The sequence below is a fragment of the Canis aureus genome, chromosome 33 (genome assembly GCF_053574225.1).
Source record: "Canis aureus isolate CA01 chromosome 33, VMU_Caureus_v.1.0, whole genome shotgun sequence".
Classification (NCBI taxonomy): Eukaryota; Metazoa; Chordata; class Mammalia; order Carnivora; family Canidae; genus Canis; species Canis aureus.
The window spans coordinates 21,945,173-21,957,353 of NC_135643.1; the positions used below are offsets into that span (position 1 = coordinate 21,945,173).

At 39.0% G+C, this 12,181-nt stretch overlaps 1 protein-coding gene across 3 annotated transcripts in view; it reads left to right on the top strand.

Annotated features, from left to right (window-relative positions):
* Window positions 1–11,979, top strand: part of MTTP (microsomal triglyceride transfer protein) — a 56,572-nt gene extending 44,593 nt beyond the window's left edge. For all 3 annotated transcript variants that reach the window (XM_077882098.1, XM_077882097.1, XM_077882096.1), the window contains exons 13-18: window positions 483–580; window positions 697–818; window positions 2,212–2,439; window positions 6,814–6,938; window positions 8,968–9,138; window positions 10,656–11,979. In XM_077882098.1, the coding sequence (XP_077738224.1) occupies window positions 483–580; window positions 697–818; window positions 2,212–2,439; window positions 6,814–6,938; window positions 8,968–9,138; window positions 10,656–10,827 (916 nt within the window). In that variant the 3' untranslated portion in view covers window positions 10,828–11,979. The remainder of the gene's footprint in view (window positions 1–482; window positions 581–696; window positions 819–2,211; window positions 2,440–6,813; window positions 6,939–8,967; window positions 9,139–10,655) is intronic.
* The last annotated feature ends 202 nt before the right edge of the window (window positions 11,980–12,181 follow it).

The window sequence follows — 12,181 nt, forward strand, 5'->3', positions numbered from 1 at the left end:
TTTAATTAAAAACTCCATAAGTAGAAAAATTCTTGGAAATGAACTGTAACATATCATCAGCCAATGATAACATCAGAAGGCATAGGAAAATGTTTAAAGAAACATTGGGCAACTCCTCCCCCCCAGTTTGGTACAGTTTTCCTTGAAAGTATATACTATTTAACAATAGAACCATGATGATTCATAGAACATGTGTTTTCCACTCCTGAGGTGTGTCATCAGTTGGTTTAAGCCTTTCATAGCTGGGTGTCCTCGCCTTGCTGTCATTTTGATACCAACCCGAATTTCAAATATCTGAGGAATGAAAGGGAAAGCCCTAATCCTAATGCTGGTACTCCAGCTGGCACCTCCCCGGTCTTGGAGCGGCATGAGGAAAATTTGGCCCCCTCTTTTTTCCAGTGAGGATTTGTTTTTTTTCCAAATCTGATATGGGAAGCAGCCATTACAATGAATGTGCAGCTTTTTCCTTTTCTGTGTTACAGCAAAATGGTCCGTCGAGTTCTGAAGGATATGCTTGCTCATAATTACGACCGTTTCTCCAAGAGTGGATCCTCTTCTGCCTATACTGGCTACATAACACGTATGTCACCCAGAAAGGGGTTCTCCCTGGACTCTGCCCTTCCCCAAGTTGGTATTGCTAGAACTGTTACTAAATCACAGGGGGGTTTGTTTTATTTTGTTTTGCTTTGTCATTAGGTGCTCCCCATTTGGCATCTACTTACAGCCTTGACATTCTTTACTCTGGTTCTGGCATTCTAAGGAGAAGTAACCTGAACATCTTTCAGTACATTGGGAAGTCTCATCTTCACAGTAGCCAGGTAACTCATTTTCCATTAGTTTTGCCTAATGAAGTATATAAAAAATTAGTCCAAAGAGAATAAAATACATACTGATGGTAACACTATAGAATGTGTAAGCTAATGGTGGCTTCTATTTTAAGTTGCTCATGATTCCATCATCTGCAGGGTGCTATATATGGTTTATAACCCCAGAGAGTTTCAAGTATGTACTTGAAACCTAAGTGACTTGATTTAGTGGACTTGCCAAATATCCATTTGTCATTTCAAAGGCAAACCTATTCACAAAATTGAAATTGTGCTAATATATTTTACTTACGCTTTAAAAAATATTTTATTTTTATTCATAGATATATTCCTTCAGGCTCCACTTACCTAACCCTGGAATATATTTTCCTTCTCTAGATGTTTCTAGGAAAGGGGGGTTGATTCCTCATAATAAAAACTTTGACTCTCTAAAGAGTCCATCTACATTTTTAAGTACCACTAGGAGAGAAAAGAATAAAGTGGAGGCATTTGACAACTGGCTGAATTCCATCTCTTTATTTTTATCCAAAATTTCATTACAGTCTATAAAGACTTCCTAATTACAAAACATACTTTATTTTTAGTTTTTATGCATTTCAAATTATAACCTTCTCATTAAGCTCATTTAGCTTTAAAAATGATCCAATACTACACAAACTTGAGTTCTTATCAATATCATATTACTATTCCCAATGATGAGACTCCAGTCAGAATACTATGTCCTTCTGCCTGAGGAATCACCATCTGTTTGCTGATATGCACTCGGAAATGTCAAACACCCAGTGGTTACAGGGCTGGGTATGGAGGACAGAGAATATATAGGATTCCTATTTATGGGAGAGATCTTGATATGAGCCCCCATCATCTCTTCTTTCAGCTTGAGAGAAAAGTTTGACAGGAAAGGTGTTGAGTCATGGCTTAGCATGTTCCACGCCTTCTTGTAACAGCCGCCTTATGGCCACTATCCCAATATTTCTCCATCTCCTTTTAGGGGCTCTGAAGGACAGCTGATTCATTATGTGTGACAGTCCTAGAGGGATTAAGGGTCTCGAGAGTGACATCATACAATGGAAAGCTCTTGGCCATGGTAGTCAGACAGAAGGGGCTTGAGTTCTGCCTCGGCCATTTGAGTTTTTTGGTTTTTGGTTTTGCCTCACCTACAAAATGGATAAAAGGTTTTAAGGATTAAATGAAGAAAATAAATTCACCTTCTGTTCAGGCATAGAGTTGGTTTCCTATTTTTGTTTTGTTTTTGTTTGCCTAGCTGCTGCAGATATCTGACTTTTTGACCCTGAGGAAAGTTCTAGCAATAGTTCAGAAGCCTCACCATCACTGACAGAACAGGCAGGGAGCTTCTGTCATGACTGTCATCTCCATTTTTTCACAGGTGGTCATTGAAGCACAAGGTCTGGAGGGCTTGATTGCAGCTACTCCTGATGAGGGGGAGGAGAACCTTGACTCCTATGCTGGCATGTCAGCCATCCTCTTTGATGTTCAGCTCAGACCTGTCACTTTTTTCAACGGATACAGTGATTTGATGTCCAAAATGCTGTCAGCCTCTGGTGACCCTGTTAGTGTGGTGAAGGGACTCATTCTGCTGACAGATCATTCTCAGGTAATCTATTCATTCTGCAGGTATTTATTGAATCCCTAACGTGTTCCAGGCACATTTGAAATGTGCTCAATGCTTGGAGGATACAGGACAAGGTTCCACCCATCTACAGGTCACATTCTAAGCACTCGCCCAGTTGGTATTGCTGGCCTTTCTCCTTCTCTCCTTTGTTATAGGCAAGCAGAGTTTTCTTTCATCTTTGTTAGCTGGTGAAGTCACCTCCTCACATTGAGGCAAAAGAGAAAATAGTCAATATAATATGAGTAATAAGATTATATGTATTTCAATAAAACTGAGAGAAGAGAGAGAAGAGAAGAGAAGAGAAGAGAAGAGAAGAGAAGAGAAGAGAAGAGAAGAGAAGAGAAGAGGACTAATGCTAACAGAAACAAGAAATTATGGAGACAATAACCTAAGCCCTTTTGTTGTTCATCAAAACTGTGTCATATGGATATCTCTAGGTGCAAGGAAAACTGGTAAACGTAGTTTTTCAATGGGTGCCGTGTCACCCTGAATAAGCCTGTGTTTCAGTTAGTATGAATGAAGACAAGGACAACCAGTTGTACGTGTCGTATCCCTTAATCCTCAAAGTCACATATGAAAAAATAGTAAATTATATAAGAATTTTGCATTGCATTGCATATATCCATTGCAGTATTAACTTTAAGGAGATGAATTTTTTTTTTTGAGAGAGAGAGAGTCCATGCGTGCATGTGGTGTGGGGTTGGCGCAGAGGGAGAGGGAGAAAGAAGCCTAAGCAGGCTCCATGCCCAGCACAGAAGCTGATGTGGGCTCAATCCCACAACCCTGAGATCATGACCTGAGCTGAAATCAAGAGTTGGGCTCTTAATAGACTGAGCCCACTCTGGCACCCCTAAGGGGAGATGAATTCTTAATGAAAAACATCTCTGAAGAAGCCATAGAGTGCTGAGGAAGTGATCTACATTTTAAGACATGGGAATAATGATGGTTCAACTCCACCTGTGTGTGCTCAGCTACCTATGAGCAATCTCTGATGGTCAGAATTGAGCTGTAAAACTTCATGAAAACACAGTAATCTAGATCAGGCTCTTCAGACTTTTTACGTAAAGGGCAGAAAGCAAATATTTTAGGTTTTGTGGGACATATGGTCTCTATTGCAACTACTCAACTCTGCCACTATAGAGTGAAAACAGCTCTCAGCAGTATATTAGCAAATGAATGTGGCCGTTCTCCAACATTTTATTCTTAGGGCTCTCTCCTACTCTGTCCAGCAAGCAGGTTAGATTAGCCTGAAGGCTCATAGTTTGCCAACCCCTGATCTAGATTATCTTGTAAAGTTCTTCTTTTCATTAAGAGAGGGCATCTAAGATGTATTCTAAGGCAAAGATCACCCCATGGCTATTAAAATTTAACCCGAAGTTTGTGTGTTTCCTATTGGAACATTTGGCAGATCAGGGGTTACTATACAAATAAGCTGTTTGAGGCTCCCTGGTTCTGCAGAGCAACCCAGTAATGCCATCCCAGCTTCAGAGGCACATACCACTCTAGGTCAAGTGCTGACATTGAAGGAAATTTTGGCAGTGGATAGCCTGTCACAGCCACCAAGGCAGATGGAATTACTCGGTGCCTACTCTCGCTCTCTCTTTTCGGCTAATTGGATTACTCTTCAGAGAAGGATGTCTGATAAAGTCAGCTTAAAAGGGAGATCCTCTTTAGCCAGCAAAGAACATATTCTCCTGAATGGAAGCAATGGGATAATTTGTCAAAATATCCGTGTTTGAACTATAAGAGACACCTTTGGGATCAAAGGTACAAGATCAAGAGGTCACACTAGCTACAAATGTAAAGCTTTAGTATCTTGTTCCTGTAGGTCATAGGTAATAGTTTAAATAAACATGCATCTGGGTCAAACAAGGACATAAGCCTATGATCTTTCTTATGATATTTCTCAGAACATGCTTTCTTGCACACCAGGAGACAAAAGACAGTTCTGATTTGTGATAGTCATGTGTGGTAATAGAAAAGTATCCTCCCTAGAGACAGCTGGGTATTCATTCTGTCTCCATGTGTGGCTACCAGGCCTGATTTCCTTTTCAATCTTCAGATATAATGCTTACCATGGAAGATTTAGTATGGGAATTGAAAGAGATACCAAATGTCGAGCTTTGGAGACACAGTAGGTACTCAAACTCTTAGTTCCACTTATTTTATACCCTTAAAAATTAGAACCACTGCACTATGTGGCTTAGTCCCTTTCTTGTTTTTTTTTTTTTTTTTTTAAGATTTTATTTATTTGTTCATGAGGGACACAGAGAGAGAGGGTGAAGCAGGCTCCTAGAGGGGAGCCCAATGTGGGACTTGTACCTGGAACCCAAGGATCACGCGCTCTGTGCTGAAGGCAGATGGTCAACTGCTGAGCCACCCAAGCATCCCTTGCTTAGTCCCTTTCACAAGGAAGAGTGGTCTGTCCTCTTACAAGGGTCAGTGCTCTGTCCTTCTATGGGAGCTCAAGAAAATTCCTCTGTGATTATACATAAGAGTTCTTCCATGGTCCCTTTGCATGACAGAAATGGAATCTTCCCAGAAAACCAAGGCACTCCTTAAAACCCAGACTGCAATGAAAATGCTCTCTCCCCACAAAAGGCATTATCTAAAAGCTGTGAAATAACTTTTTTTCATGGCACCTGGTGTGTTTTGACTTCTACCTATCGTACGGCCAGTGGGAAAGCCAAAGTTTACATCAAAGACCTTTTTTTGGTTGGGTAGACTAATGGGATTATAGTTTTCAAATTGAGAAGAGAGGAGAAATTCCAAAGAAAGGAATACTTCATTTTTTTTTTTTTTAGAGAGGGAGGGAGAGAGAGAGATACAAGTGCACACATGCACATGTGAGTGAGAATGTGTGAGGTTGAGGGGGCAGAGGGGGAGAGGGAGAGAGAGAATCTTAAGCAGGCTCCACACTCAGTGCAGAGCTCAAGCTCATGACACTGAGATCATGAGCTGAAATCAAGAGTTGGATGCTTGACTGACTGGGCCACCCAGGTGCCCCAGAAGGAAATACCTCTGCGATAAGGTACACAGTAGGATTCATTTAGGAAAAATCACAATTATGGTACAAAATTGACTGAAAGTAGCTTTATGCCACAGTGAGACTTTTTTGGTATACTTGGTGATAAACCAAGGCCTTTGACTGAGATTTCTTGCCACATATTTTGGAAAGTGGAGAGAATTCAGGGAGATCAATATGATCCTTTCTAGAAAGCAAAATCATGGCATTTATAGTTGGTGAAAGCATGGCTTGTTTGGTCTGAGTAGGGCAGTTATATAAGGGATTTAGTCATGCTGCCACTTATCATGAACCTAAGATCTTTGGAGGGATATCAAAATTAAGGATAGAAAGCCTTTTTTTTTTTTTTTCCCAGAGCCATTATCATTTCCAACACTGTCCCCAGGTAATCTGATTGCAATCCAACTGAAGAACTTTTCAGCCAACATCACCCCAGCTAATGCACTCAGAAAATGCAAGACTTAATGGCTAACTGCTGACAGACAACACAAAACAATGGGTTTTGGATAATTGCAAAATGGCTCAGGATAGACTATGTTTGTAAATGAGTCCCTCTGGAAAATACTGTTGAGTTCATGTTGGACTTGTTTGTTTATTTGATGTCATTCCAAATGTCAAACAGCAAGGTGTAAAGGCTGAGTTAAATTGTTGTACCTTCCTTTCCTAGTTTTATCTAGGCAATCCCTAGAACTTGTACAGTGCACCGGCAGTTTTTATTCTGCCTTTCATTTGCCAGCAGGATGCAGTTGTCTATATTTGACACAGCACATAACCAGAGAAGTGCTGAAGGACACGAGAGATCATCCAGCCCAACTCCTCCCCCCCATCCCAGAGCCACAGCTGGATTTCTGGTGAAGATGCCTTCAGTTTCCCCAGTCAGGTGGTTCTCAAATTTAGGTACATCGGAATCACATGAGGGCTTGTTAAAACACAGATTGCTGGGCCCCATTCTCTGAGTTTGTAATGCAGTAGGTAGGAGACTTGAATTTCTAACAAGTTCCTAGTATGTTGATGTTGTTCCAAAGGGGACAATACTCTGAAAACCTTTGCCTCTCTCAAAGAGAGGCAATGATTGGAAAAAAAATCTCACCCATCTCAACTGGCACTTCGCTTTTCTCGTATTGTAATTGACTAAATACTTGAGCGAATCAACAGTTTACTTCCAGTAATCAAGGTTAGAACAATGTGTTTCCAAGCCTAGAGGAAGACTCCAACATTAGCACAACTCAAATGGTATTATCTATAGCAGGAGACTGAATGTGCCTTTGGAAAGGAGTTGGCTAAATTTATTTATTTTTATTATTACTACTGTTATGTATTTTTGCTTCTAGGAGCTTCAGTTGCAATCTGGACTAAAGGCCAATATGGATGTCCAGGGTGGTCTAGCTATTGACATTTCAGGTGCAATGGAGTTTAGCCTCTGGTATCGTGAGTCTAAAACCCGGGTGAAAAATCGGTAAGCATGTGTATAATATTCTATGCAATGAACTGCAGAGATGCTTCTGGAATTGTTTAGCTCTCTGACTTTTCAAAACCTATGTTTTCTATTTGTAATCATTAAATCACAGAGTAGGAAGAAACCATGGGAAGTCATTCTTTCCATAGCTTCTCTTGAGCAGGCCAGTTATCTGATCAACTCAGCCAAGAATTATCACGCTTTTAAAGACATCCACAGCCAGCATGCCCTGTGGAAGAGAAATTCATCCTTTCTTGTATTCCACTTCAGTAGTTGACAATACTGTCAGAAAATATGACTCCAAAGTAAACTTTTTAGTTTATCACTCTTGTTGAGATTTTAAATCTTTCCTCCTTTGCTGTCTTCAGTGGAGAAAAATAAAAAAGTGGTCACTTTTGTGAAGAATCGTAGTCTTAAACATTAGGAGTCCTTAAGTTTTTTCATTAGCGTTCATTTTTCTAAAGAAAATTTTCTCCTTTAGTTTTTGTAATGTTCATGTCCAATCAAATGGAGTGTTTTATTTTGAGCATAAGACAATGTTTCTGAACCAGTGTGATAATCAAAAGAATTATTCTTCTGTTTGTCATGGAATCGAAGAAAAGGAAATGGAAGTGCAATGAATTTTTACCTTTTGATATTTAAAACTATGGTGGGACAGAAGTGAGATTGGAGTGATAAAATTAAAGTTTTGATTTCTATTAACCTGTGGCAAAGGAATTGAGAAATCAGAATTTAAACACATCATTTTAATGTGAAAGGTGACTCATAGTGTTACTAAAAGGAACCAAAGAATGAGAAATAGGATAGGCCATCAGAGAGATCAGGAGTATAATTTAGGGTTTCCCGGTGAACTGGTCTTCTTTTTCCTTTTTCTGAAGTATTTTCTAGATAGACATTTCCTCAAATTAAATGGAAATGAATTCTTTTCAGAAAGAAATCATTTAGAGCCGCATCAAAAATTATCTGGATTTTTAAAAAGGACACAGTATCCCTAAGAATCTCCTGGTATCCACATTGTAGACAATCTATCTTCAATTTTTCATTTGTTCATTTAAAAAATATCTCTTAAGCCTTTGTTGAGTGTAAGATATTAGAAGGTATGTAAGGGATTCAAGGATCTACATGATATCACCTCTGACCTACTTTTATACTGACAACAACAGCAGGGACTTTAATTTGCACAGCAAACTTTGATAGTATCCTTTTATCAGAAAAGCCTGGGCATAGAACTCGGGCTTAATTGGGGGAGTAATTTCCCACAGTTTCATTTAAAGTCTACAATTAAATTAGAGTGATCCTAGAGGTAAGCCTTCTACTGGGATTGTTTATGCTCCTCATAATCATCCAAGCCATGTTCCCTAGTCAACCCAATCTGCCTAATTTCTCTAGGCGACTGTTGGAGAACCCACCATATTTGTCCCTTCTGGGCATGCATGGTACGTGCCCCACTGTAGGAATAGCTTTTGGTGGGCACAGTATTTTTTCAAATATCTTGGCAACCATAGACTTATGTCTCTGGAGACCTTTTGGAGAAAGTAATGAAATGGAATTAAAATAGCAATGCAGAAGCCCACGGAGAGATATTTACCAAGAAAATTGTTATGAATATCAGCTAGCTGTCTTTGTGAGTTTAGACATTGTTTTAAGCTAGCTCATGTATTTCCAGCTCCCTGAAAGGATTGGGTTCTAGGCACATTTTCCCCTCAGCTCTTGGTATGCCCCTATCAAACAGTAGTACCTGATAGACTCTACATTCCCTCATCTAGATTGAAGGCTATGGGAGGGCCCGGGACAAGGGCAGACCTTCACTATCTCATCCCTGGGACTAACCAACCTCTGGTGACCAACAGAACTCCATGTGCATTTAGGTCATATAGTAGTCTTTTACACATTTCTTTCCATTCATGAATTCAGACCCTGTGAAATTATAGCTATTGATCCAGATTAGTTAAATGTGATATTAACCGTTTTTTTGTTTGTTTGTTTTTTGTTTTTGTTTGTTTGTTTTTTTTTTTGCCTAAATCTTTAGGGTGGCTCTGGCAATAATTGGCAGCATGACTGTGGACTCCTCTTTTGTGAAAGCTGGCCTGGAAATCAGTGCAGAAACAGAAACAGGTCTGGAGTTTATCTCCACGGTACAGTTTTCGCAGTACCCCTTCTTGGTTTGCATGCAGATGGACAAGGATGGAGTTCCATTCAGGTAAGAAGCAGTCCTCATGACCTGTTCCTGGATAGTCCCCAGTTCTCCAGGAGCTTACACTCAGTTTTGAGCATTTAGTTTCAGAAATTTAAAAAGAAATGGTAAGAATAGAGTGAAACGTAAATTTCCTTTAAATAAGAGAATAATTGATAAGGCTAAAAAAAAAAGTCAGTTTTTAGGATACCAAGAAAATATGAGGACTAGTTCATTTGATTCTGGGGATAATATTATATTCTAGTCCAGAAAGAATTTATCAAAGTAACAAAGGGATTTGATTTGCTGTTAGAGTTGCCGTGTAGTTTCAGCAAAAATAGTGGGTGTGTGCTTGCTATCAGTTAACTTCACAACTGTCTCCTGGACAGAACATTCAAAACAAAACACCCGACAATCATTTACCATGGTTTAAGAGCTCCAATTAATTCACAATTTTTAGGTAATCCTACAACGGCAACTTGTTCATGTTTAAGTTTTGGCTCAAGCTTGAGAGTTTGGGATTTAGAATTAAAAAAAAAAAACGCTTTCAGTAGAATTCTTAGTGTCTCAAATGCCAAATATATGTTCAAGTAAGCATCCTAGCACCTCTTCTACCTTACAGCTTCTCATTTACCCTGTGTCCTTTGAATCTTATAATGGTGATTTATAACAATACTACCACATGGAAGTAGAATGCTAACTAGCACTGATTCTTCTATTAGTTGTAGGGGGTCTCCCTGACACACATTATTAACCATGAAGGTGACTTATATATTTAAAATGGCAAGCATATCTTACATTATCTCCTTTGATAAGTAGACCAAAGTTGAGCACTTTCTTTATTGTACTGACATTTCATGATCCATATAAGAAATGTATAAATGATGATATAAGTACAAATATGAGTATGTTATATTTTTAAAGAATAAAAGTGGATTATAATCAGAATATTAAGCCATTCTCAATTTATATTAACTTAGTTTAGAATTAAACCTCGATTAATGAATTTAAAAAAAAAATCAACTTTCCAATGGTCAAAATGCAGTGACCACCAAGCCAGGCTCGCCAGGCTCACCAGGCTAACTGGAATGGTTTCACATTCCATTTGGCCCAGAGCTCTAGGAATGTTTGCCTGTCAGCATTCTCAGCCTAAATCCAGTTGGACCTACTACTTACTCAAGAGGGGAGTGCTCCCAAGGTGGGGCTCCTGGAATGAGGGGTGGGAGACATAGCAAAGCCTGGAAAGCTTAACAGCATCTCCAAAAAGCTGAGAGGAATTTGGTCCTTCATTCTAGAAAAATGTATGGCAGGACTCCTATATTCCAGGCATTCGAAGTATATCTGTTGGTGTAGAAAGAAATGGGAAGAAAACAATCAGCCCATTCATGGGAATGGAAACCGGTAGTATTTGGCACTCTCATCCTTTCTCAAATTGCTTTGAAACAGAAGCTTCAAGTGTACTACATTCAGTAGCTTGGCTCTAAGGGGTGTGGGGTAACTTTAATTATGTGTGTAATTTTGTTATTGTTGCTGTTGTTATGTAGGCAATTTGAGACCAAGTATGAAAGGCTGTCCACAGGCAGAGGTTACATCTCTCGGAGAAGAAAAGAAAGTCTCATAGCAGGATCTGAATTCCCGCTCCACCAAGAGAACTCTGAGATGTGCAACGTGGTGTTTGCCCCTGAACCAGAGAGTGCTTCTAGTGGTTGGTTTTGAAACTTATTGGTGGGGTTTCACTTGAATCTGTCTTCCCAGAAGGGATATGATGTGACATGCCTATGTACTTGCTCTCTGAGAGCACAGTGTTTACATATTTACCCGTATTTAAGATTTTTGTAAAAAGCTCTGAAAAAAACCTCAAATGATTAAATTTGGGCCTATTCAGTATACTACCTTTAGTGTCATTTTGAGCCAACATATGTGACACTTCCAGAAACATTCCTGGTGTTCTGGTACCTCTATCAAATCCCATTTGGTACAGTGAGAAGAGTATTGTTCTTAGAAGAGACAATTGTTTATAAAATACAATACAAAATACATGTACACTCAGGAGAACCCAATTTTGTTTCAACGATTTTCAATCAGTATGTTTGAAGACTTTCTGCATGGCTTGTTTCTACCAAATATATTGCCCAATCAGGAAAAAAAACCCAGACTGTTTTATTTTGAGAGGATGTGGGGGGAGGGAATAAGACTTTTTAAAGACTTTTGTCACAGCTTCAAGAGGGAATATTTATCTCTTTTTTCATTTGTTTTACTAAGCATTGAGGTAGAAGGCATGAAGAATTAAAACAGCATCATCTTTCTGTTGACCATGTGGTCAGATTGCTAGAAGAAAGCCATTTTGCCCTCTGCCTTCTGCTCTGCAAGAATATTGTACTTAGCATGTAAGAGTTAGAAATATGAACTTCAGAAACTCCATTTGATTTTACTTGTGCTGTGTCTCTTTGAGACTATAATGTGGAACACTGTCCTTTATAAGGGACATCTTCATATATTCATTATTTTTTCTTTCATTCAAGTGTTTTGTGGTGGGGGATCTAGTCTGTTTGACTACAGTCTGTACAAAAACCAGAATGGCCAAGAGAATTTCATACTGATGGATTTGAACTTCTAAAATAAGAAATCAAGAAAAGATGGTCTTTATTTGTACAAAGTAAAAGAGCTATGTTAAACATTTTAAAATATTCATTAATAAACCAGATGTATGTGTTGACAGTGATAAACTCAAAACAGATAATAGGTACTCTTTTGTCCATTGAACACACACACGCACATGTGCACGGGTGAACAATGGAAGTTCAGCTAGCCCACCACTGGTTGTAAATTTTAAATAATGTGTGATGGAATAAATATATGGACATCCTATTGAGTTGCCTTTGTCTTCTATTACTTCAAACACCATATTTCTCTGTTTCTGCCACTTTCGGAGCCCAGATACATATACAACTAATCCTCTATCTGAATAGAATAGAATAAGCCAGATTCTCTAATAAGAGGTCAGAGCCCTTGGAAATATGAGCCACAGAATACCAGCAGTCAGAACCTCTTCAGGACCTGTAAACTTGAA